This window comes from Phyllostomus discolor, chromosome 8 (genome assembly GCF_004126475.2).
Source record: "Phyllostomus discolor isolate MPI-MPIP mPhyDis1 chromosome 8, mPhyDis1.pri.v3, whole genome shotgun sequence".
In the NCBI taxonomy this organism is placed as follows: Eukaryota; Metazoa; Chordata; class Mammalia; order Chiroptera; family Phyllostomidae; genus Phyllostomus; species Phyllostomus discolor.
Window position 1 is genome coordinate 101,180,263 of NC_040910.2, and position 26,333 is coordinate 101,206,595.

Sequence of the window (26,333 nt, forward strand, 5' to 3'; positions counted from 1 at the left end):
CCAGGCCACCACAGCTAAAGCCGGGCAGCCACCTCCTCCTGGAAGTGAACGGTTGTGGGCGGGGAATTACCTCCGCCTGGAAGCCCTCCACCAAAATGGCGACCAGCAGGTTAAAGAGCACGTAGTTGCCAAAGGTCATGAGGGCGATGAAGTACAGGGCAGCCCAGGATGACGTGGAGGCCATGCCGTTGTAGAGCACCTTGTTCCAGTCCTCCTGGGTCAGGATCTGTGGGCAGAGCGTGCGCGTCAGGGCCTCTGCCAGGCCCACCCTACCGCCCCTGCCCATCCTGTCCTAGCTCCAGCCCTAGGTCCCCCGCACCTGAAAGACGGTGACAATGGCCCAGAGCAGGGAGTCAAAATTCTTCCGGTCCGGGAGTGTGTCCCCGTCCCGCTCGGATGCAAACTTGCAGCCGAAGAGATGCATGCCCAGGATGCTGAAGACACAGGGGTCACGTGCCAGGCTCAGGCCCCAGCCACCCCGCCCCTCAGGCCCTTCCCCAGGTGGGCGCCCCGCCCCCCTCACCTGAAGATGAAGATGAAGAGCATGAGCAGCATGCAGAAGGTGGCCACGTTGTCCATGGTCTTCATGAGCACCACGAGCTGCCGCTGCAGCGCCGGCAGGAAGCGCACCAGCTTCAGCACCCGCATCAGGCGGAAGGTCCGCAGCACCGACAGGCCGCCCCCCTGCTGGCCCACGATCTCCCACACGCTGCAAGGGGGGCGGGGAGCCTGAGCCTGCTGCATGCCCACCCCCACCTGCCCCTCCCTTTACAAGGGGCCAGCAGCACCTGGGCCCTGGACTGGTCAGCATGGCCTGAGAGAGTGGGACACAGACCGGCCCTCGAGCCTCCAAGACGGCAGAGATCTGGGTGACGGCTCCAGCCCTCTCCACCCTCCCGGCCGGGCCAGAGAGCACACGTCCTGGCAGAGCACTGCCCTCTCCTGCCATCGGCCAATGCAACAGCATTAAGTTATGGAATATTTGCTTTGTTCTCTTCTAATGAAATCTAGAGCCAATTCCAAAAAGCAATAAAGCAGCTCTCCTGGCCCTAGGCCTGTGGGGACAGAGCACTTTCCCAAGGTCTTGGAAAAGCAAGCCGCCGGCGTCTGAGATGGTTTCCAAGCACTGTGCAAGCAAGGATCACTGGCTGGGCCTCACACCTCCTCCGGCTGCTCTCCAAAGCCAGCCCACCAGTCCTCACCCACCCCAAACCTACGTGGGGCCAAGGACAAGAAGTAGAAGTGGGGAGAGGAGACTGCAGAGGGGCTTGGCCAAAGGAGAAGTGAGGCCAAGTTCATCCTGAGCGGGGTGGGGCTGAGGGACAGGGTGGAGCGGAGCATGGCGGGCACGGGGTCCCCCCCACCTGGGGGAGTGGCAGGGCCCGACTCCAGACCCTTCACTGCAGAGCAACAGGCCGCCGGCTCCTTGCCCTGAGCCACCCTGTGGGCACCCCTTAGGCCGCGGCAGTGGAGGGGCAGTCGCACGCACCTGATGACAACGATGACTCCATCGAAGATGTTGTAGGGGTTCTTGATGTAGCCAAAGGGACCGTACACGAGCAGCTTCAGCAGCATCTCCAGGGCAAAGAGGCTGGTGAAGACGATGTTGCTGATTTCCAGGGCGTTGGTAAGCTCCTCGGGCTGGAGGGCAGGGCAGGGCAGGCGTGAAGCAGCCACGGCTGGTCCCTGAGCCCCTCATCGCCGTCCTCCCAAACACAGGACCACAGGGAGAGAAGGAGCAGGAACAGCAAGCGGGGGGAGGAGGCCAGGGTGGTTCTTGATGCTCAGGCTTATGGGGAGGACCCTCCCCCAGAGGGTTCATGAGGAATGCACTGAGGGGCAGCTGTCACAGGAAACCCGCCACTCCCAGGTCTGGATCTCATATCCTGGGGCCTGCCCTGTGGGTCCTGCCCACCGCCTCCTGGGCGCTCTGAGACCCGGCTGCTCCTGTGCTGCCAGGTCAGCTCAACGGGCCCAGGCCAGCAGCTCAGCGATGCTGGCCCATGTCCCCAGACGGCCGTCAAGGCTTCCTACACATACCAGTCACACAACCACCACATGCAAAACCACCCGTGCTCTACAATTACCTTCTCTTGGACAACTGTCGGCTACCCTACTTTCTTCCAGACACATGCACAGACATGCATACACACATGCACACAAACACGCACGTACCCACACATGCACGGACACACAAACATTCTGATGCACAGAAGGGAGCCCCCGAGGAGGGTTGCCACAGATAAGGAGGCTCCTGGAGCTGCTACCTGAGACTAGGACACCTGGGTTAATCCCCAGCCTATCCTATCACCGCACTGCGGGACCTTCAGCAAGATTCTCAGCCTCTCTTGCCAAACATAAACCCCTGGAGGTGGCCCTGGCTGGTGTGGCTCAGTGCAATGAGTGCCGGCCTGCAAACCGAAAGGTCACTGGTTTGATTCCCAGTCCGGGCACATGCCTGGGTTGCCAGGCAGGTCCCCAGCTGAGGACATGCGAGAGGCAACCGGTCAAGATACATCAGTGTTTCTCTCTCTCCCTCTCTTTCTCCCCCTCTCTAAAAATAAATAAATAAATAAACACTGGAGATAAATTACCTTTTTGCTCCAACCCAGGGTCTGGAGAGAAAGCCAAGGACACATCCTAAAGAGGTCATCAGAACTAATGACGAGCGTTATCTCATCTGCTGTGCCAGCTCACCACTCACCTCCCTCCCTCCCTCTTCTTTTGACAATGAAATGCTCCCTGCCTGCCTGCCTAGAAACGAACCAGGTATTAAAGGGGCAGCAGAAACACGCCAGCCACGCTCTCTGCCTCCCAGGGGTTCAGCAGCTGGCTGGAAGCAAGTTGTACACACACAACAGCTGAATAACCGCAAGAGGCCTCAGATGCTTCGGTGACAAAATAAACGATCCAGACAGTGAATCCGGGAGTTCAGGGACAGAAGGTGCGGGAAGAGCACACCGGGAAAGCCTTAGCAGCCAGCGCGTGAAACGAGCTCCGAAGGGTGAGCAGGGTCTCCCTGGACAGAGGGCAGGGGAGGCATCGCGGCTCGAGCACAAGGAGTGAGCCCTTTGGGGAGACAGGGAGGAGTGTGGCGGGCTGGAGATTCAGGATGGGGGTGAGCGGTTCAGCGAAGCCCACTGCCCGCCTGGTGGGGGGGTTCACCATTCAAAAGCCCAAAGTCTATGGTAGCTATGCAAGAATAACAAATAAATAACCAAAGGAAGCTGTCAGTCCATCTGACAACTCACCCTGTTTATCAGGCTGCCTCCTCTAGCCAGCTGCCCAGGTTGGTCACCCAAGCAAGGGGCCAGGCCCCGGAGGCCCCAGATGCCACCAAGTGCATCTCGGTGGCCCCAATCGGAGTGGGCAGCCTGGGGGACAGGTGGGGAGGATGGGGAGGAAAGGCCCTCTGACTAATAGGTGAGGGCTGTTTGGGGGTCCTCAAACATGGCTGCTCAGAGCCCGCTGCCCAGGCAGTGCGTGGCTGTCATTGGGGCCGATGCGGCCGGGAGCCCGTTGCTCCAGCAGATCTGGAGCAAGTCTGCGCTCCCCAGACTGTGCGGTGGGGCAGGAGAGGGAACCACGACCTGACCTAGTGAATGGGGCCCAGGGAGACAGGGCCTCTGGTGAGCACGATGCGGGTGGTGGGGCGGGGCTGCTGTCAGGACAGATAAAGCCCGGGGCTCAGACCCCTCCTGACGAAGCGGGTCCCCCACTCAGGGCTCCCAAGCCCCGTCTACCAGGATCCCCGTCCCTCGGCCACCTACCCAGTTGCCCGTCCTTGGACTGGATAAAGACAAGAAGCACGGGCAGATGTGGTATTTTGAGGGTTCCCAGGCTCACCATGTGTCTCGCCTCATGTCACCCACACAACGGCCGCCACACGCTCATTTTGCAGATGCACAAAAGAAGTCTGCAAGACTGTGAACGACGGGTTCAATGTCACAGGGCGGGGAGAGCCAGGGAGGGGCGCCGGTCCCACCTCCCTCTAACCCTGATCAATACGAGGCAGGACCCCAACCCAACGTGGTGACAGCGACGGGCCTGGGAGCCCAGACACGTGGATGGACTGAGTACACACTGTCCCTTCTCATGTATATAAAATCACGTTTCACGTGAACACAGATGCCTGAGTAAAGAACAAATGATTTGAAAGCATAACTGAGATGCACTATGTACATTGTGGCATATACATGACACCTCACAAATGCAAATGAACCAAACGTTTTTAAAGTACTTTTGTTGTCTTGTATTTACTCAGTCAGTGAGCCCTGAGAGCACAGACACTACCAGGCAGAGGGAGGGAGGGTGTCTCCTCATTTCCTAAGGTTACCCCCGAGGCAGACACAGTCTGCCCCTGAGGGCTCACGGATGGGACCACACACCGACAGGAGGATGGTGCGGGACTTCCCCCAGGCCTGCAGCACCCGTCCCCCTCCAGGGGGTGGCAGAGGAGCCCAAAGCCTCCACCTCACCCTTCCAGGCAGCTCTGGGACTGGAGAAGCAGGTGGGGAGCAGGGCCGGCACGCTCCCCCAGCCTGCCCTCTCTCATCTCCACCCCCTCACTGGGCACACTGTAGGGGCAATGCCCTGTCCTCCCAGGGCCTGGGATCCCCTGTGATCCCTGGGAAAAGAGCCCTCCTCCCCCAGACATCCAGGTCTGTACAAGTTACTAAATTGGAGGCTGGGAATGTTCTGCAAATGCAGGACAAGGGCGCGGAGATGCAATCTTAGCAACACGGTGGCCCCAGGGACCAGATCCCGGCCACGGCAGCTGCAAAAGGGCGGGGAGGTAGCATCCTCCACAGGTCCTACATGGCCAGTGCCCTCCTCCCAGAATGTCATTCCCCCCTGCCTCCTGGACGGTGCGGCCTGCTCCGGAAGATGTGGTCATTTAGAGGTCACATCCTCTGCTCACTTAGAAAGGTGCATCTGTGCTTTCCGATGCACCTTTCCACACTGCCACCCCTCCCCCACCCCCACACAGAGCCCGTGCAGACGCACACAGCCCATCAGGCGGGTGCCAGCCTGCCCCCACTGACCCTCACCGGTTGCCAGGAAGTCCTTTCTCAGGTCTAGGCTGCATCCTCCCTCTTATTCAGAGGTGCCAAGGCCCGGTGGGGGCTTTGGTGAGTCAAAGCCAGGCAGTCTGAACGTCTCCCACCCAGAGGCCTCAGGCTCTTCTCCGGGCTGATGCTACCTGTAAACTTCCCATCGCCCATGTCCCAACCCTCCCCCTCCCTCAGCCCGTCACCTTAGAGCAACTGTGGCTCCCACACCAGGACGCCTCTGAAACCCGCAGCACCTCCAGCACCTCCGTCAACTAACCCACGGTGTGCATGACACTGGTGCTGAATAGTGAGTGGGGCTGAACCTGAACACAGGAGGCCTGCCAGCGCTGAGAATTTCCACCTGCGTGACCTAGGGCAAGTCCCTTCCCCTCTCTGATCCCTAGTGGCCTCTTCTGTTAAACAGAGCAACACCACCTCGTGCTGAGGCTGCTCTGCAGAGCACGGGAACTCGAGCCTGTGAACGCACCCAGCCGAGAGCCGCGCGCAGGTGGCCCTGTGGGCACTGACCGTGGAAGCAGGCCTCACACATGGCAGGACAGCGAGCCTGCAAGGCTGCCACCGGGCACCACGCAGGGAGGCAAATACCAGGAGCGCCCCAGGAGCTCCCACCCAGTGGAGGTCAGGGGGCCAGCGGGGAGGAGGTGGTGAGGGGAGAGCTCCCGTGGGGGACATCCCCCGCTGGGGGCAGTGTGAGCCAAGGTGTAGAGGAGGGAATGGGCAGGGCACACTGGGGACCAAGAATCAAGTGGTCTGCCGGGATCCGAGGGGGGACGGGCCGGTGGGGGACATGCCTGCAGGGTCGGCAGGGCCTGGCGGAAGGACTCCGCTCCACGGCTCAGGCTGGGCTCGCCTCTGCCCACACGCTGCCACCGAGGCCTCTGCGGGTGGGGGCGGGAGGTGGAGCAGAGATGTGCAGAGCCGTGTGTTAAGGAGATTAATCTGGCTGCAGTGGTGGCAGCGTATGGACAGCTTGGAGAGACGGAGAGACAGACCAATTAGGGGATACTGCAGAGGTCCAGGCAGGAGGCCGGGAGCAGGCCCGACAGACAGTCAGGTGCCTATGGCAGGGAAGGCTCGAGGGGGTGGACCAGCCCGGGGAGAGCTGAGTGGGGGCTTGCATGAGTCACCCCAGTACTGCCAAAGTGCCCCTCCCACCCCCAGCTCCCAGCCCCCTGCTCCACTGACCCTGAAATCTCTGCTCCCCAACTCCAACCCTTCAGTTCACTCTGCTTGTGACCGTCCCACCCGCTGCTCCCGCACAGCCGGGAGGGCTGTTCTAAGGTGGCCAGAGTGATGGGTAAGGGTCACACTGGGTCCCTGGGATTGCCTCCTTCCTCTTCCTCCTCCTTTCAAGGGGGTATGGGAAGTCAGGGGGCATTGGTGTGGCAGGAGGTTTCCAGGAAACGCCATAGGCTTCATCATATAGATCGTGGCCTTGCTGCTGGCCATCCCCCTGGACGCTCGCCAGCTTGGAATGTTGCCGGCTGGAATGTCATGGTGCCCCAGCACCTCCTAACAAGGGGGGCTGGTGGGGGAGGCCTTAGCCCTCACCCACAATCTCCCATGAGCTCCTCGAAGCTACCCCAAGTGAATACACAAGCTAAGCAGGCACAGAGCACCTATAGTGCTCGCTCAGCGTGCAGACAGCTAACCCAACACCCCTTTGACCTAAAATTCTGGAGCTGTGGCCCATGCCCCTCACCTGCCGGGACAACCTCACGATCCAGAGCCCAGGGTGGACCATTTAAAGGCTGTGCTCATGCCGCAAACCTTGGAGGGCTTCTGTCCTGCCCAGTCCTAGCCCTGGTAAGTCTCCACCTCCTCAGCCTCTCTGCTGCGGTGGGTGAACTGCTGAGCATTGCTCCAGTCACGAACCTGTGCTGACTGGACAGGGTGAGGCCCTGCTGGGGCCCCACGGCTGCTGTGCACCTTTACTGACCGTCCTTTATTGCTGGATGCCCATCTCTCCCCGCCAGGAGCTGCCCCAAGCCTCTCCTTCTCCCCGGCCCCTGTCCCCACGCCCAGCCTGGCTTCCACCTCCCTCTTTCCCCCATGAGGCTCTGGTCCTGCAGCCGACTCCTCTCTTCCCCTCCTGGAAGGGAGCCAGCCGCTCCTCCACCTGCACCTCCATTTCACTCCCATCCTCCAGGCTCCCCTGGGCCCCATTCCGTTCCATCATTTATCCCAGATTCCTGCACTCCTCCGATCTCCTTGCCCCGCCCCAAAGCAGAAACTGTCATGTGAATCCAGGCCCAATAAGCCCTGGACCCCAGGCCCTACCTCTGCAGCTTTTTCTAGGTCCCTCTTCCCAGCCCTCCCCTCAGTGGATGCCAGAGCGGCATCCAAACAGCTGCCAGCCCTCCCGCCTCGTGGCTGGCCTGCTCTGACTTCCCTGACCCTGCGCTGGTGGCCACCTGCTGCCGTCCTGAGCTCCCTTCTCTCAGGCCAACATTCCTGAGTTGAACCTGAGCCCGCTCCCTCCCCTGGGCTCCCCGCTCCCCCATCTCCCCCTCTCCCACACCCCCAGCTGTCACTGGGTGTAGAGGACACTAACCAATCTCCCCCCAGGGCTTGGCTCCTCACCCCGAGAGCCAGCCTGCCTGAGAGCCTTCCCGGGGTGGCCCACGGCCAGCTCCAAAGCAGCACGTCCAAAATAAACCGTCTCCCCTCCCCTCCCAAACCTGTCCTTCCCTGACTTCGCGGCTCCCTCACTCTCCAGGATTCTGTCCTGGAACCTGGGAGTTATCTAGGATTCCGGCCTGCCCTCCATCCCTCCGGCAGCAAGTGCCAGTGGCAGACCCTACCCGTGGGCCGGCCGCTCCCCCGCCCCTCCCTCTCCCGGCCACCTCCAGACTTGGGGCCCTCATTGTCTCTGATCCGAATGACAGAAATAGCCTCTGGTCCCTCCCCCACCCCAGCCTGCACCTAATGGAATCTCAGGCTTCCTTCAACTCTGCTCAGACACCTCAGGGTGGGGGTGGGAGGCACCATGACGGTCCTTTCAGAGCATCCTACACCCCCCTGTGCATTTCCAGGCTGGGCTTCCAGAATTCACCCTAACCCTTCCACCTGGGCCTCTGGGCTCCTAGCCCTAGCTGCTGCCAACCCCATTTATCTTTCGAGGCCCATCTCAATAGCCGCTTCCTTCACGAAGCCCTTCCTAGCCCCCGACCCGGGTGCAAGCACAGCTCTCTGTCCCCGGAAGCCTCCCTTACCGCATTCGGCATCGTCGTCCCTGAAGCAGAATGACTTTTCCACCAGAACTGAAGTTTCGGGGTGCTTCTGGCTCTGCCCTCACCTCTGCCATTCTATTATTCTACTCTAGGGCGCTGTGCACAGGAGGTGCTCCCAAGTTTGGGGAATTAGGGGAGCCGAGAGCCAGAGGATGCCTGAAGGAAAGTGAGCACCCCTTCAGCTGGCCATCTCCACAACAGCACCCTCCTTCCCACCTACGGCGATCCTTTGAAAGCCGGGGGCCTGGGCAGCTGTAAAAGGATCAGCCCCCACAAGTCTTACTTGGACCCCAGCCCCAGCTCCTCAGCCAGGGCTCCTCTGCCTGGAGGCAAAGGACTCCTGGGCGGTCCGAGGATTGGGTTTGGAGTGGAAGGCATCCATAGAAACCCTCATTCGCTAAGGCCACCGTTGGGGTGTCTATGCACGCATGTGTTTTCTGGGGAAAGGGTCTCCAGCTTTCAGCAGAACCCAAAAGGAGTCTGTGAATCCTCTCAAAAGTTAAGCCCCACCACATCTGGGCTCGCCCCCACCTCCACCCCCAGCGTCCTCCGCCTTGAACAGCCAACCTCACTCAATTATAAATAGCAACCCTCTCTGGGCACGTATGTGGAGTGACAGGACGGGCCCAGAGTCGGAGCAACGAGCACAGTCATCACCAGCCCCGTCCGCTCCCGGCCTGAGAGGCCACCAGCTCTGGACGCTCCCTCTCTCTCCTCCACAGCGGAGAGACGACTGAGACACATGTCCTTCCCCTTCTCCTGCATGCGCTCGTCTGTCTTCTAGAATACGAGGTTAGCCCCCACCCTCAGCAATCCAGAGCCAGGAGGGGGACGATTAGGAAGCTCCTGTGTCCCCAAGACTTCCTTGGCATCCCCCAGCCTCCTGGAGTGGCCTCGCCCCAGTGCAGACCTAGGCAGAGACAGGTTCTGAGAGACACCTCTCTTCTGAGCTCCGGCCACCTGCTGGATAAGTACCGGGATGTCCTGTGGGCATCTTGTACGCATCGTCCTCCAGCCCAAGTCTGCTCAAGCCCCAGGGCACCCACCCCAAGCAGAAATCTAGGTGCCATTCATGCTGCCTCCTCTCCCTAAGGACCCCACAGGTGTTGATCCAGCCACCTGCCAGTCTCCCGGCCCTCTCCTCTCCATCCCAGGAGCGGAGATGGATCAACTGCCTGGACCACTGCAGCAGCCCTCACACTGGCCTCCTGCCTCCTGTCCCCGCCCCTCCCTTCCATTCCCCGCGTGACTCCCACAAACACAAACCTCCACGAACGGTGACCTGCTTAAACCCTCTGTTAGAAACCCACCACCTTCACGATAACATCCAAACTCCATCTGTGCCTCTCAGGGTCTGGCCCTGAGTTTTTTCCAGACTCATCTCTTACCATTTGCCCATTCCAGCCCTTACCCAGTGCCACGGACTCCTTATAAACCTCTCCGTTTCGGTGCCTGGTGCTCCTGGCCCTCCCCGACACTGTGCCCTCCCCTCCCCCTTCACCACTACATCTCACTCTTCCTTCAAACTCAGCTCCAAGGTCATGTCCTGCATGGAGCCCTCCCAGAATCCTTTCCCCAGCCTGAGTCACGGGTTGCACCTCCGTGCATCCCTCTCCAAGCTCGCACTAATCAAGCAAATGTGACTGTTTACTTGTTGGTGACCCTTTGAGAGGAGGGAGGAGGTGCCTCAGGCCCAGCAGTGTGCCGGAGCTGTCTCGCATCAGCTCGAGGGGACCAGTCGCGCACACCTCTTCCCAGATCCCCTCTCAGTGACATCACGGTGGGAGCTTAAAACTAGCCGAGGTGGGAGCATTTACACCACGGTAATTGGCAAACGCTATGAACACCACTCAGGATTTCTTTTTCTTTTTCTTTCTTAAGGGCTGGTTGTTAACCATTTATCAGGAGGCCACTGCTTGGGCCCAACCCTGACACACAGGAAATGTGTGTGCAATGGATGGGTGGATGGATGGATGGATGGATGGATGGGAAATTCACAGAAGTTCCTTGCTCCGCGTACTGCCCCCTAGTGGATGGGGCACATACATGCTCACCCTCCTCCATCAGATCATATTCTTGCTCCCTCCTCAGTGTTCTATGTCCTTATCACCCTCACCAGTCCCCTCTGGACAAACCAGTCCTGCCAGTTCCCCATCAGCTGGTGGGTTGAGTGGATGGGAAAGGAGGACAGTGTGGACAGCACGGGGCCTCTCTTGGGGGGAAGGAGTATGACAACATGGCTGCTCCCTCCACCAAGCTGTTGGTGGAGAGGGGCAGGAGGGGCATCACCGTCCCCAGGAGGAAAACCGAACGATGGGTGAGGTGGGTGACAGTGGAGAGGACAGACGTGGGAGGGAAGAGAGCTGGCCCCTCCCCCAGGGAAGCCCCAGTAACCGCCTCTCCAGCGCCCCCCAGCCTGATCGATAGATAGCGGGATCGATGGACACAATTGCCTCATTAAGGGCTCTGCAGGGAAGCCACGAGCCTCTGTCAGCATCTGCTGCCGCTCTCCCTGCTGGCGCTCTCAGCCGTCTCCCTCAACTGGCTCCACCGTCCTCCTCGGGTCGGCAGGCTCCACCTCAGGGTGCCTCCCCGTGCCCGCCCCGCCTGCCGCACCTCCCCCCCCCACCTGCCGCCTGTATCTGGGCCTTGGCCTCTGTCTTCGGCTCCCGCTCCGCATCTCTGCCTCTGTCACACGTCTCTGTGCCTCCCTCCGTGTCCGTCTCCTCCCCCGGGTCTCTATCATCCCCTCCTATCACCGCCCCTCTTGTGTCTGCCTTCCTGGCGTTACATCTGCCTCTCTCCCTCGGGGGCTCCAGCTTGCCCTCTGTGGCCCCTCTCTCCTCTGCCGTGTTTTCTGTCTCAATCTCTGTCTCTCTCCACGTCTCCATCTCCCCCTCTGTGTCTGTCCCTCAGCCCCCGTGTCTCCTCACTCCCCTGCTTGCCCCCCTCCGCCCCTCCCAGCAGCCTGCGCAGGCTCCAGGGCCCAGATGGCGGGACGTTCACACCGCAGTGCCTGCAAGTGCAGGACCATGGCTGCTTCTGGGACTTCTCACCGCCCCCGCGGCCCCTGGGCCCGCTGGGCAGCAGTCAGTCATCTGCCTGGCCTGCTGGGGGACTCCCACTCAACCCTGCGGGGGCTCTCAGCAACCAGGTATTGGAACAAACTCCTCCCTGGAGCAGACGCGGTGCCACCACTGAGTGGGGACTCCCTGCCACTGAGGGCTCGGGGGGCCATCCCCTGCTTTCCTCAGGAACTCTGGCAAGGAGATGTTGAGGTGCCCCCGACTGATCAGTTCTAATTTCCCACCTAGAGGATGTCCTTCCTGATGTCTCACTGAAAGCCCTCTTGCTGCGGCTTCATCTGCCCGCGGTTTCTGTGACTCAGCTTCTCTCTAGTGCAAAGCCTCCACCAAGAGCATCCAGCTGGGTAGAAATTGATGGGCGCACTGGGCCCCCATAAGAGACATTGAGTGGGTGACCCCTGGGGGACGGGCACTGACCACAGCCAGATCTGGCGTGAGGAAGAGGAGGCTGAGGTTCAGGCTTGGGGAGCCAGGGTAAAAGGAGGTTGGGGTTGCTACCCTCTGGGTCCCGGCAGCAGAAAACGCTGCCCCCACCAGCCTGGAATAGCAAAGCACCTCTCCCCGGAGGCTGGCTGAGCGGGCGAGCGTCTACACCCCCACGCCCCAGGCGCCCAGACGCAACACGCCCATCACAGCGCCATACTCCCCACCTGCTGGCGCTGCAGCTGGCATCCTTCCTGCCCACCTTCCTGCCTCTCACCTCCACAGGGAGGGAATCCGGCAGAGACGGCTGGCGGGCGGGGCGGGCGCTGAGGCGAGAGGAAGGGGTGCCAGCATGGTGTAATGGTGATGGGGAGGGGCAGGGGGTTGGGCACACCAGCCGGACAGGGTAGCTGGGGTAAGAGCCGAGTGCTCACAACACTGTGGGCAGAAGTCCGTGGGGGGAGGGAGAGGGCTGCCGATCCCCTGAGAAATGAACATCGAGTATCTACCCGGCCCCAGGTCCAGCAGTTCGGACCTACGCTCAACCCAGCCTCACTCTTGGTGGGGACCAAGCCTCACCCCAGGCCCCCAATTCCTCCCTCCCTGTGGGTGCCGGCAAGCCAGTCCCAGACCCTGCCTCATAGTTGCCCTACCCTTCCCACCATGCAGGCGTCCCATCCACTCCTCTGGCCCTTACGTGCCTCTACCCACAGTCAGGGGAGCCGGGCAAGCACACAGCCTTGGTGCCACACCAGGAAAGGTCAGGCTCTCGTGACCCAGCTCCCTCCCTGAGCCCCACCAAGGAGGGTGAGCACACCTAGGAGAGAAGGGCACAGAAGGGCCTGTGGACGGACGGCAGCACCTGCCTGCTGCCCCCTCTCTTTCCAAGAATCAGCCAAGGGGGTGACCTGGCCATGGGGCCACGCTGGGGGGGCAGGCTGCCTTCCAGAAGGAACAACATGGAGGAGGCAGTTAAACGTGGTTGTGGAGCCCCAAGGGGCCTGCACCCACCCCCAGTCAGTGCGAGGGGTGGGGGTCAGTGGGTCCCCCAGGCCACCCCTTCTGTCTTTGCTCAGCTCTGAGGGTGAGGGCAGCCTCCCCTCCTGAGCCCCAGGTCCTGCTGCTGGCCGCCATCACCCCACAAAACGAGCCTGCTCCCTCTTCCACATGAGAGCCCTTCAAATATTTGAAGACAGCCGGTCCCTGCTGAGCCTCCTCTTCTTCCGACTAAACATCCTGATTCTTAGAATGATTCCTCAAATGCGGTGGTTTCAAGTCCCCTCGCCATGTTGGGTGCTCTCACGTACCCAGCGCCCTGCTCAGAGCAAGGTTCGCAGCACGCAGGCCAGGCCAGGAGCCGAGAGCCTCAGCTCCACCCTGACGCAGCAGCCAGCCCTCCACTCCTCACCCCTACCTGCACAGCCCCCTTCTGTCTCCAGTCCATCATGACCCTAATGATGGAGTCAGGTGCATGCTAAAGGATCTCCCAACACCTCCTCTTATCTTCTCCAAAGACCCAAATCTCTTCCAGGGACTTGTCCCTCCAAAGAGGCCATGCCCACATCTGATGCACGTCACTCATTCACACCCTTCAAAGCCTGACTCCTCCAGGGAGCCTTTCCTGGCGGAGCACGCCCAGCTCAGGCACTGCCCCTGCCTTGGACAACTTCCACACTTAGAGATGCATGACATTCACTGGGTCGCACCCTCTGAAAGAGCTCACGCGCTGCCGCGTCTCCCTCCTGGCCTCTCTGCCATGCAGGCCCGCAGCGTGGAGAGGAAGCCAAAGCCAGGGGGCAGGACGGGAGGAGGCAGCGGAGGGCCCCAGCCCCGGGGGCCGTGCCCTTGCCCTACCTGCTCGTGGTACTCGATGCCCATGCTGAGCGTGTTGACCAGGATGGCGATCATGATCCCCCGACCAAAGTACTTGCTGTCCACAATCTTCCGGAAGGTGTCACAGACCAGCCTCCAGAAGGCCAGCACAGAGTTGGGCTCCACGTCCGGCCCCAGACTCCGCCGCCGTCGACTGTGGGGGTCCCGGAGGTCACCGTGCTGGGCATCCTGTGTGAACTCATAAACCGCCTCGCTGTCTGAGTCGGGCATCTCATGGCCGGCGAGCTCCACCTCCCCTGCCCCAGCCCGGGCACAGTAGGGGCAGCTGTCCGGGCCACAGGCTCCACTGTCTGCCTTCAAGCAAGGGCTGGAGATCTTGCAAGAGCTTTGGCAGGTGCCTGGGACAGGAGGGTAGAGGTTAGAGGCTCCAGTGTTTCTTAGCTGGGGCGGCCCTTCCCTCCGAGGGTGGGTAAAATGAGTGGGGGAACGTAGGGTGATTCCAAATGGTGGGGGTGCGGGCCACTGAGTGGGGCAGGGGTGCTGAGTGCCCTGCAACATGGGCAGTTCTGAGCACAGACTGCCCCCCGACACCAGGAGCGCCCTACTGACAGCCTCTGCTGTCCTGGGGTCAGACCTTGGTGTCCTCTGAGGTCCCGGGCAGCTTTGATGTCCAGGAACTTTCAGCAAGGAACCTAGATCACCTCTCCACCCCAGGGAAGCCAGCCCACAATGGATACTGCTCTGAGTAGCGTTTTTCAAAGAACCTTTAAGACACACACACGTGCTCACATACACATACACACACACATACACCAGACACACACACGTATACAAGGTAGACACTTTGTGTACATAAGCACATGTACTGTGTATTACGCATATTATTTGCATACCACACATTATGCACAACCAAACATACATGTACACAGAGAATGCACATGTACCAGGCATGGACACACATGGGCATCACACAATGCATATGTACCAAGCATGGGTACACGTGGGCATGCGTATACACCAGACAAGAGCATCACTCCTGTGTGCACACACATGGATACCAGACACATGCAAGCACGTGCACACACACTGGACAGCTTCTTGCAGGCATGCACACACCCCAGGCTGTGCATTCGCATGCACATAGTGACCCATCCTCAGATGTCAATGTCCATTTAAATCCAGCTTCGGTCATCCAATACGAGAGCTGAAAGGTGCCTCAGAAAGCACCCAGGAAAAGCAGGTACAAAAAGGCACCGAGCTGAGGGGCCCAGCCACTGGCACCCAACTCTGTTTCCCCTTCTAAGTGCACACAGGAGGGCGTCCACAGGAACCCACGGACGGGGACGGTCCCAGCCCTGCCTTTTACACAGGAGGGAGCCGAAACGTGCCTGCGTGTGAGTGTGCAGCCGGCCCCCGTCACGTGGCGGGGTAGCGGGAAAGCTGGCACCGGAGCCCTTCGTGCTGTGTTCTGTGATAGCACCTTCCTGTCCCAGCCCACGTTCCCACGTAACGTCCCACAAATACACCTTCTCCCACGTGCCAAATCCTTCCTGAAACACAGGCCCTGGGCCGTGACGACAGTGAGTCTGTCTGTAGAAGCGGGCCCGCCCCCCCTCCCGCCTGCCTGGGGACACCCACAGGCAGCGAGCACCTCACTTCCTCTGACAGTGGGTGTTCTACTCATCCGACTGCCAGCCCCTTGAGGGCTTGCAGCACCAGGCCCCAAGTCCCTGTGGGCGGGGAAGGAAACTCATGCTCTCGAGCCTGCTCAGTGTGGGGCACGGAGCTGGCCACAGTCACACAGCATCTCCCCTCCGAGCCTTGCAGCAACGGGGTCTCCACAGAGCATGGGTCTCAGAGCCTGATGGTCCTGGGTCCACCCTCGCCAATGGCATGAGCTTGGGCAAGTCATGCAAGCTCTCCGAGCCTCCATTTTCTCATCAGAAAAATGGGGTCGGTAAGAAGGGTTATGTATCGCCTCAACTGTTTGGAGGGGCCCAAAGGATTCTGCCTGCAAAGCATGTGGCAGGCACATAGCAACTGGGCAGCAACTGTTAGGTATCATTGCAAACAGCGCGGAGCAGAGCATGTAGCAGGTGCTTATCACATGATGGTTATCGTTATTATTACAATGTGGGAATTCTCATTCCCATTTTAACGGGTGAGAACATTAGGGCCCAAAGAAGCCACAGGACTGACAGTCCCAAGGCTGTGAGTGGCAGAGCGGGGATCTGAGCCCAGTCCTTCTGAATGCAGACCCCGGTCCCTCCTGGGGCGCCACCCAGCCCTGGGGCGAGAGGCACAAACAGGCCCCTTCCCAGGTTCTCACCTGTACTCTGTGTCTCTAGCAGCTTGTGCATGGAGCTGTAGCGCTCAGGTGGGATGTTGAGGCTGGTGAGGGTGGGGGGTCCAGAGGTGGGGGCCACCTCCATGAGTGCCTTCTCCTTCAGCATCTCTGGTGGAGGGCTGGTGTGCACAGTGGGGTACACCTTTCCGCTGCTCACAGTCCTGCCCGATGCCTCAGATGGAGACCGGGGAGGGGGCGCCTGGCAGCGGACTGGCTCCAGGTGGCAGTCAGCATGGTAGAAGCTGTGCACAGCCTCGGCAGCCCCTGGAGAGCCCCCGGGGAGGGCGGGTGTCGAGGGTGGTGGCAGCATGAGCCGGCGGGACCCGTTGGCATCCCTATCCTGGATCTCCGGGCTGGCCCGGGGGCCCCGCAGCGTCCCGTTGCCCAGGTGGTAGTGGTGGTGGTGGTGGTGGTGGTGGTGCACCAGGTGGTGGACGGACGGGCGGCGGTGGGAGCGAGAACAGCTGCCGCCGGGCTGGGGCTCCTGGGCCCCAAGGGCTGCGGGACTGCTCAGCAGCCCGGCCCGCACGCCCACCGCCCGGGAGACCTGGGCCAGCCTGCGGGCTGCTTTACGAAGGATGTACACCAGGTACTTGAGCAGCTCTTCGTAGCAGCTGCCCGGCTCCGAGAAGCTGGCCAGGGTGCTGGCGTTGGACAGGAATCGCACGCGCTGCTCCCGCATCAGCTGGCTCTCCCGCTGCTTGGTCTCTGAGAACTGTGTGGCGATCACCACCAGGCACAGGTTGATCATGAAGAAGGAGCCCACCTGTTGGGGTGGGGACAGCAAGAGGAGACGTCCTGAAGAAAAGGGAATGACAGCGCCTGCCACCAGGGGCTAAGCACTTCCTTTATGCCGGGGGCTGGGCTCCATAACTGTCCAAGCATTGTCTTGTTTTATTCTCATGATGACCTTAAGAAACGACACTTCTGTTATTTTCATCTAACAGGTGAGGAACTTGAGGCTCAGAGGGATTGAAGAACTTGCACAAGTTCATTCAGCTGATGCACGGCAGAGCTGAGACTCGAACCAAGCTCTATGGAGTGCCAAGGCATTCCTGTGGATCCCAATGCCACCCTGCAAGAGTGTCTCCCAGGGTCCCTGCCCCTAAACACGCCCACCCACAGACTCTGAACGCCCAGTAGGAGTAGAGGAGGCTGGGGAAATGGATGCAATCTTGGGGACAAGGGATTTCCACATTGGGTTGAGCCCTTTGAGATGCTGGCGAAAAGCCTTGTTCACCAGCCTCCTGCTTCCAGTCCCAGTTCTAACCGTGTGACCTTGAGTGAGAAACCCTTCACTGTGGGGCCTCACTCAGGACCCTCATGTCTGTATCCCTCCTCCCCACGCCTCTCCCCTCCCCTAACTGGCTGATGGGCTGGACCCTGAGCCCGGCAGACCAGCCACTGGCCACTCGGACTTGCCCACACCACCCCATCCCCATCTCCATGCCCCAGGTTCCTCGGGATTCTGGGAGAGCTGTTCTTGGACAATAATCCGGAATGAAGGAAATGAATATTTATGGTGACAAAGCAATTTTTTCTAGATTGTGTCCTAGTAATTATGATAATTAGCTTTGCTAGTGTGATTCCAGAGAGCTGTTTGGAAAGATTCGTCTAGGGGTGTGTGGGAAGGTGGAAACCAGGCCCCTCACCTCCCCAGTGTTTCCTTCCCCCTCCCCCAAGGCCAGCAGCAGAGTGAAAAAACCAGGCTTCCTAGAAGCACTGGCGTTGTCACCTCAGGTGTTGGTGGGGTGGGAGCAGGCCCCTGGCCCGGCCACTCTGCCACCAGGGATGCTGCAGGAGCAGGGCGGGGTGGCCGGGAGGACTCGTCCTTTCTCAGGGCCCAGCCGCCGCCTCTCACTCGCCCAGGGAGCTGCCTTATTCCGCCTCCCCCTCTCTGGAGCTTGTCCTAAATCCTGAGCAGATCTTAATCTCTCTCAGTGTCTGGTATCTGTCTGTCTGTCTGGCTCGGTCATTGGCCTCTTGATGACGTGGGGAAAGGACTGGGCTTGGCGCCTATAGCCTGAGGTTGAGTCCTCAGCTCCAGCCACTTAGTTAGCCCAGTGACCAAGCCCTCTGAAGTTTGGAGTTCTTGTTTAGGAGCTGGAGCCCCAAGCCCTGCACACGGCCCCCAGGGACTACGAAGGCTCGAAGGCTCGGCAGGCAGCAGCTGTCACCGCACGCAGCAGGAGCAACGCCCCACCCAGCACGATTACCCCACCGCCCAGGCAAGGCCCACCGCGGGGTCAGGCAAAGGAGGAAACGCTGGTCTCCTTGTCTGTGAAGGGGAGAGGATAACGAGACCGTGGTGAGGAGTAAACGCGCCAGCACAGAAAAAAACGCTGAGAGCAGGGGCTGGCGCATAGTAGGTGCTCAATATATATTAGCTATAAGAAGTAGCAATTAAACTGTTACACTACGAATGGTGGTGATTTAAACTATTACATGTTGCTCCTTCTGCCTCTGCCTTCTGCCCTCATTAAGTCCTGGAACTTCTGAGCTGGAAGGAACAAGAGATCACGCAGTGTTTCCCAACACCGAGTGATGGGAACCTGGGGCGGGGCAACGCCTTGCAGGATGTTTCAGGATGTTTACCATCTCCCGCCTGCTCCTCAGCCAAGTGCCCATAGTGCTTGCCTAGTCCCGGTATGAAACAAGACCACCCTTGGCCACTTTCAGAGGTGGTATCACTCTTGGGGTGAAAAGCACCCATTTTACTAATGAAGAAACTAAGGTCCAGGGTGGGGCTGGGGGTCTCATGGGAATGACTTGCCCAAGGTTGTAAGTGGTGATAAGTGATAGCACTGGGCCTTGACCTTGTATTTCCTCCTGACTGCCCTTGACAGCTGCTCTCTCTGGGTGTGTGTCTTAATGGGACTTGTCCTGAGAGCTAGAACGTCACACTGAGCAAGCTTTCCCCTCTCTGGATTTCCCCGACCCATTTCCCCAGGGTCCCCCATCCCCTCGAGGGCCTGAGGAATCACTCACGATGATGAGGAGGATGAAGTAGATGAAGTTGTAGAAGGAATGAGCATCCATCACAAAGTACATGATGTCGACCCAGCCCTCCAGCGTGATGACCTGGGGAGGCGGCAGAGGCGCAGGCTGACTCTGGGCCCCCTAAAGTCTCCTGCAGTCTCCTCCAGGGGTCCTGCGCCCACCCCACCCTGTCCAGGGGAATCTCCCGGCACCCAGGCCGCCCCACCTGGAAGATGGCGATCCAGGCATAGCCGATGTTGTCGAAGTTGATGGCGCCCTTGAAGGGGTTGTGCTCCCCCGCGGAGCAGTTGGTGTAGTACTGGTTCCAGTTGACGCAGGTGGTGTTGCTGGAGCTGTTGTAGGACTCGTAGTCCAGGCCGCAGGGCGGGCCGCCGCCCCCTTCCCCGCGCAGGGTGGGCACGCTCCTGCACGAGCGCATGCCGTTCTCCCGAGGCTGGGAGCAGATGAAGGGGTTCTCGTCCTCATTCTCGGTCTGGTAGTAGCGCTCCAGGTCCACGCTCAGGGGGCTGTGGAGGGGACAAGGATGAGGCGGGGGCGGGTTGTCCAGGGGGAAGGCCCGGGAAGGAAGGGCTGGGTGAGGGCACGGAGGCATGCAGGCCGAGCTCCCGGCAGGCGCGGGGAATCTGTGAGTGTGGACGGGGAGTGTGAGGACTGAGTGGGAGACTCCAGAGTGGGGACGCTGGAAGGTTACATCCTAGAGTAGTGGTTGTCCAGTGGGGCTGCACATCAGGCTCACCTAGGAGCTCAGAAAGCTCCCCGGACCCAGGCTGACCCCCCAGACCAATGAAATCAGAGTGTGTGGGAATAGGACCAAGGCCTCAGAAATTTCTTAAGCTCCCCAAGTGACTTCCATGTGTAAGGTTGAGAACCAGACATGCCATTCATATGAGAACACATACATCAACTGCCAGCAGGGACCGAGGGCGCTCCCAGCCCCACGACCCCTCCCAGGTCGCCCCCAGCGACACTCACAGGCTGAAGTTCTCGGGCAGGAAGCACCGGTTCCGAAGCAGCCCTGCCCACAGCTGGACGCCCACGATGCCGAAGATGAAGAAGACGAAGAAGCAGAGCAGCAGGACGTTGCCCAGCATGGGCAGCGTGTCCAGCAGCAGCGTGACAAGGATGCGCATGCCTGCGGGGGGCAGAAGCCACGCTGGGGGCGCCAGGCTGGCCGGGCTAGGCCGGCCGCCACGGGCCTGGCAGAGCTCCCGGAAGGGGCCCACCAGAGAGGGCCCCCCTGAGGCTAAGACGACCGGGCTCACGCTGGAGGGCAGATCAACCGACACCTCTCACTCGCAGGCAGCCCTTGGCAGCCACCGACCCTTCCAGCAATCTCTCTTGGCGCCCCCACATGAACCAGCGTGCAGCACCACCAAGGGTGAGCGAACCAGAGCAGTCACAGTTTCCAAAGCACCCTCCTGCATGGCACCCCACTGAGCATCATCATGGCACAGGGGGCGCCCCCAGTTTACAGATGAGGACCAAGGCGCAGAGAACCGACGTGACTTATCCAGGGTCGCAGAGCAGCTAAATGTAGGCTACCAGGCTTTCTGCTCCCAAATCCCACCTCACACACACCCCCGATCCTATTCCTGCTCTCACCAGACACAGTCAGCTGACCTTTCTAAGATACTGCCACCACAGTCATTGGGGAAACTGAGGCAGAGAACTCTAGGAGGGACTTAGCAGGCAGGCATCTCATTTGAGATCCAGGCCCCTAGTAAGGCCAAAATGGCTTATGCACTACTGTGGTTCTCAGCTCCTGCCCGGGTCTACTCTCCGTGTGGTCCAGACCCCCACACCAGGACCCGAGGGGACACAGGCTCTCTTCTCAGGTGGCCATCAGTGAACAACACTCACCCCAGGGAAAGCCACCCCCCGCCCCCAGCCACCCAACTTGTCCTGTTAGAGAAGCTGCCCTCCCTTACCACCCCAGGTCTAGCACCAACCAGTCCGCAGGTCCGAACCAGCCCCCAGGCCACCGAGCCCTTGTCAAACTCACGGGTCTCTAATGGCTGGTTTTGACTCCCAAAGTGCTGCTCGCCACCCCCTGCCTCCTCCAGGGAAAAAGCTTCTAAGTGGTAGCTAATTGGTAGCTAATTGGCTTGGTGACTGCAACCGCCCTGTTCCTGCCCCTTGCAGCCCAGGGCTCTGGAGTTAGTCCCTTTCCCACTCCTCCAGCCCCATCCCCCTTCGGCTCCTCGGTGCTCCAACCGAGATCAATTCCTCAGGGTTTGCATTAAGGGAATTAACACTGGCGGTTAGACAGAAGCCTATAAATCTGCCAGCCATCACCTGGGGCCCGAGAGGAGGCGAAGGCATGCGTCCTCTGGAGAGCCTGTTAACACCAGCACACCCCACACCTGGGGGGTACAGTGAGCAGCTCTGCCCACCCAGAGGCAGCTGCATCTCTCTGACACACACACACACACACACACACACACACACAGCGCAAAGGGGGCTGCTGCTACACCAGGCACAGAACCCCTGAACCTGCTCCCCCACCCCACCCCACTCCTGGGACTGCAGCAGAGACCAGGTGCAGTTGTGTAGGTTGGGGAGCTGCACAGGGGGCCTGAGCACGGGCGGGGGGCAGGACGTGTGGGGAGCTAGAGCTGCCAAAGCTTCATTGGCTCGGGAAACCAATGCGGTCTAATTTAGATAATGGTCCAGGCAGTCAGTTGCTGCAATGGGTTGGAAGGGGGTGGGAATGAAGACGGGGATATAGGCGGGAGGGTGAGGCATGGAGTGGCCTTGTCTTCGGAGAAGTCATGCTTCGTGTGGCCAGCGCGGTCTCACCAGTGAGAACCAGATTGCAGGGGGCGCTGTTCCGGCTAGAAAAGGCCACGGCACCTGGCACCCACTCCTGGCTGCCACCCTCTCTGCCTCGCTCCTCCCACCTCTGTGCCAGGGGAGCAGGTGGTCATCTAGCTGAAGAAGGGCTCATCTGAGACATTTCTGAGACTCTTCCCCCAAGTCAGGCTAAAACGAGGACAGAGGGTCTTTCCAGGTAATTCTCACAGTGCTCTGGCCAGGGGTAGGGGCTCCACTGAGCTCCAGGGAACCCAGGTCCCCACTGAGCCCTTCCTGGATGGGGTCAGCCTCGGAGCGATCGCCAGGCCCTGATGAGGCCTGTGAGTGGTCAGGAGGTCGGGGTGGGGCCTGAGACTTCCACATTTCCTCTTGGGACTCTGCGTCCAGGGTCTGAGGGCTGAGGGCGGAGGGGTCACTCACTGGGCACCCGGTTGATGGCCCTGAGCGGCCGCAGCACACGGACTGTCCTGACAGCGGAGAAGCTCACGTTTTGCAGGTCCAGCGAGTACTCCAGCATCCTGCAGGGAGGGGCCCAAAGGGAGGCCCTTTGAGTCTGAGGCCGTGGTGGGGGTCAAAAGAGGTCAATGAGGAATCCTGCTGCAGAGGGGCAGCACAACCTCTGACTCCTCCCCCTCCTCCACCCAGGGATGCTGCAGAGGGAGTGAGTGGATGGACAGGCCGTGGATTCAGAGAAGCACAGGCCGGAGCGTTGCAGCAGGCAGGACCGCCTCGGACCCTTACTGGACAGCCAGATGGAAAGCAGTGCTGTGGGTGGGCTGGGGGCGGGGCTCAGGCCTAGGACTCTGGCCCTGGGGATGGGACTGATCTGATTCATTTCTTGCCCACCCAGCCCAGGCTCTCACCCTGCAATAACGATGAAAAAGTCCAGCCGGTTCCAAGTGTCTCCCAGGTAACACTTTTTCCCAAAGATGCCCAAGGCTACCATCTTCACCACCATCTCCACGGCGAAGAAGGCAAAGATGAAGTCATCAAAGGCCTGATGTGGGGATGAGAGGCTGCTGAAACTGGGAAGGGGGCGGGGGAGCGTGCCCCACCCCCACCCCCACCAGTGGGGTCAGGGCCTCTCGCAGAGAGGGGGTCAGGGTTATTACGATCAGGAGCTTCCTCCTTTCTCCCCACCACACACACACACTCACTTGCAGGATCCGGCAGCGCTGGGAGTCACAGGCGATGTCCTCACATGGCCGGAACATGCCCAGAGTCACACAGTTGAGAAGGATGACCAACATGCTGATCCGCTCAAACCAGGTAAATAGGTGGTCAAGGAAACAGCTGGCTGGGGCTGGACCTGAGCCCTCGCCCCTGCGCCCCGACCCCCGCCCCCCCCCAGCGCCTCCTGCTTCTTGACCTCCCAAACCCATCGGACAGGTGCACTGGAAAGGCCCTGCCCTACCCCACCTTGGCCCTCTCACCCCTCTGGACCCAGCTTCCTCATCTGCAAAGTAAGAAAAGCCGCAAATACCCTGACTATTTACACAAGGCATGTGGGGAATAGAATCGATCACACTTATGGAAATGCCAGACACCAAGAGTTTGCTGCTGAATATGAATCCTATTCTCCCTACCTCCCCGGGAAGATGTGAGAAGCAAAGGAGATAATGTATGTGAACGTGCGACACAAAACTGAAGTCAGAGTGTGTCTGCCTTACAGTTTACCAAGCACTTTCACACCGCGCCACATTTGGTGCTCACCAACGCCCCGAGAAGGATCTGGGGTAGATCGTTTTCTCCCCAGACCCAAGGAGACTGAGGCTCAGAGCGCCAAAGGCACGTGCTGAAGGTCACAAGAGAAGCCGGAATGAAACAGGTTCCCGAGCCTCTGATCTGGGAGAGCTGCTTCTGCAGCTGCTCAGGCAGGCGGGGCAGGGGCGGCCGTGGCCGTGCTGGCACCAGACAGACAGGCACACGCAGACACGAGGGTCCACAGCTCCACCACAGCACCAGAGCCCACGACTGCCTCTCCCGCCACCAGCCCCCTGGCCTCTCAAAGACCTCAGACAGGCTCTAGACACGGTCGCACGTTTGCATAATGAGAACCCAGCACACACTACGCCCTGTAGTTAGACACAAGCCCCCAGCCTGTGTGGAGCGGACAGTACCCTGCACACACCGACCAGGCCACCCTCACACCTGCCAGTGGCTTCCCATAAAGCCCCAGCCCAGACCAACTAAAATAGACTCTGTTCTGCAGCAATCAGCAGAGGGGGCTTTCTACACCCTGAGTCTTTTCACATAGCAGACTTTATCAAGGGGCTCACTTCCAGCCCACCAACAGGAGAATGTGCAAAATGGCCTCTGGACCTTAGAAGGTTCTGGGCACCAGACTCAGAGCTAAGTGACACTGGGGTCTGGGGAAAGAAGACCTCAGGGATGGGATGGAGGGAGGGAGGGTGTCATGGCAGCTCATAGGTGACCCGTCATGCCAGACACAGTGGGGTGGAGAGGGCCCAGAGGAGAGGGGAGCTTCCTGTTGTAGCCCCACTTCTGGAGGGAGAAGCCTTTGACCAAGGACCCAGCCAGCGCCTTTCTTCCCAGCTGACCCCGGCCACACCCCATCTCCGCCTGGACCCTCAGACTAGGCCCCCCACCAGGAGCCCGCGACTCCCTGGATCCATCCATAGCCCTCCCGCTCCTCCTCTGTGGCCCAGGCCCTTTTCCCTCCGACTCACGTCACTTCCCACCATCGGGTACCCAACCACCCCAAGGCAATTTCCCTAACCTCCACCTCCTCACAAAAATAAAAGTTAAAAAAAAAAGTCTCAGGTTTGGGGGGTAAGCAGATGGGAGTGGGAAATCCAGAGTGCTCTGTTTCCATGGAGCTGTTTTTCTGAGTGGGGCCGGAGCCCAGTGGATCTCTCCCCAGAGTGGGGGTCAGCCAGGAGTCACCCTGGAAAAAGGGGGCCAGGGAGGGAGCTCCCCTGGGGCCATCATCTGGAAAAGGCAGGACACAGCCACTCTCGAGAACTGGCCTGCTTTCCCCAAGCTAGCCCCCTCCTCTCCCCTGCAGGGAAGGGACCCATGCGAGCAGCTGTCTCTGTACAGGGGAGGGCAGAGAGTTCTCCTGGGACACCTGTTCGAACCCCTCTAAGGGTGGCAATTCCTCCTGGCCCTTCTGCATGCCCATCTCATCTCCTTTGCTGAGGCAGGGGCACCCTGACACACCTCACATCCCCTACCATGTTATAGTAGTGCTGGCACATAGGAAGAATTAATTAACTAATTAATTAATTAATGAGTCAATCAATTAATCAATCAATCTCCTTGCCTAGAAGCCAGATGCAACTCCCCATTTATGTTTTCCTGCCTCATTCACCTTAATGTTGATAGCCAAGGCAGGAGTAAGGAGGAGGAGGTGCAGAAGTGACACCATAGGGGAGCTGTCCCTCCCGGCCCCATGTGCTCACACTGGGGCCTCTCATGGCCAGAGCCTCCTCCCAACAACCCCACCTCCATCTCTTAACCACCGAAGTCTCTTCTCAGGGGCCCCTTTGGCAATCCAGCTCACTCCCGGCTCCATCCGCCCTCTCGCTGCTTCTCTCCTTTCCCTACAGGTCAACAGACACGGACAGTGAAGACACCAAGGCACAGAAAAATTGGGGACAATCTGAACGGAGAGATAATTAATGGGGTGGGGGTCTTTCACCCTTCTCAGGTTAGGGCTTGTTTCCTTGGGAACATAGCTGAATGTCACTGTGTGATGTTCCTCTGTTGCCATAACAACAGGAGGATGTGTCACCAGGTGGTGTGGATTTGTTGCCATGGTAATTAAAAGGACCCCTCACACATGAACTCCCCTTACTCAAGCTGCTGTCTAGTGCTCAAGCAGGGAAGAAGCAGGGAGACCCACAGGTTATCAGGTTGGGGGGGGAACCATGTGACAAATCTCCATGGCAACCAAGGGAACGGGGGACACTGGTTGCCATAGTGACTATGAGAGACCTGTGCGGTCACGTGTCTACTGTTGCTATGGTGACTGTCCAGGCTGGAGTGGATCCCAAAGGGGGAGGTGGGTAGGAGAGGGAGGATCTTTCTTTTCCACACAACCCACCATCAAAAGCAGAGAAAAAGGAAATGGCAGGGCAAGGGACCCCGCTTGCACCCCTCCTCCTCCCTCCAGGAGCGAGAACTAGAGCGTGTTATCTGTACAAGTGTGTCCTCTCCGTGGGGCTTTATCTGGAGCCCTTGCCTAGCCTGGCAGCCAGGGGAGAGGGAGGTGGGAGAGGAGGGAGGAGGGCTGGGGCTCCCCCAGAGGCACGGGGGCACCAAATAGGGCAAGACTGAGAAGAGAAACAGGCCCCGCAGCTGCCCTGTTCCTCACCAGGAATGTGCGAAGCTGAAACGGGGGAGCACTGAGGAGGACACGGGCCTGGACCCGGGAATCCCGGCCTCCTGGTAGTTGGTGGGAAGCGGGGTGCTGTTCTCACCCATGCTGTGGAGGGGCTGGTGTCTAGGCGACCCAGCATTCCCTGGGCCGGGGTGGGCTCTAGGGGCTCAACAGTGA

General features: G+C 59.8%; 1 protein-coding gene across 23 annotated transcripts in view; it reads right to left on the bottom strand.

The window, feature by feature from the left end:
• The window catches only part of CACNA1G (calcium voltage-gated channel subunit alpha1 G), a 61,879-nt gene that overhangs the window by 31,557 nt on the left and 3,989 nt on the right, over positions 1–26,333 (bottom strand). For 22 of the 23 annotated variants that reach the window (XM_036033742.1, XM_036033739.1, XM_036033740.1 and 19 more), the window contains exons 2-13: positions 22,969–23,080; positions 22,675–22,808; positions 22,232–22,329; positions 19,970–20,129; positions 19,203–19,503; positions 18,986–19,078; positions 15,980–16,763; positions 13,672–14,048; positions 1,490–1,641; positions 524–709; positions 320–434; positions 71–226 (exon numbers count right to left, since the gene is read on the bottom strand). In XM_036033742.1, the coding sequence (XP_035889635.1) occupies positions 71–226; positions 320–434; positions 524–709; positions 1,490–1,641; positions 13,672–14,048; positions 15,980–16,763; positions 18,986–19,078; positions 19,203–19,503; positions 19,970–20,129; positions 22,232–22,329; positions 22,675–22,808; positions 22,969–23,080 (2,668 nt within the window). The remainder of the gene's footprint in view (positions 1–70; positions 227–319; positions 435–523; positions 710–1,489; positions 1,642–13,671; positions 14,049–15,979; positions 16,764–18,985; positions 19,079–19,202; positions 19,504–19,969; positions 20,130–22,231; positions 22,330–22,674; positions 22,809–22,968; positions 23,081–26,333) is intronic. The other variant, XM_036033745.1, reaches the window with a different exon arrangement.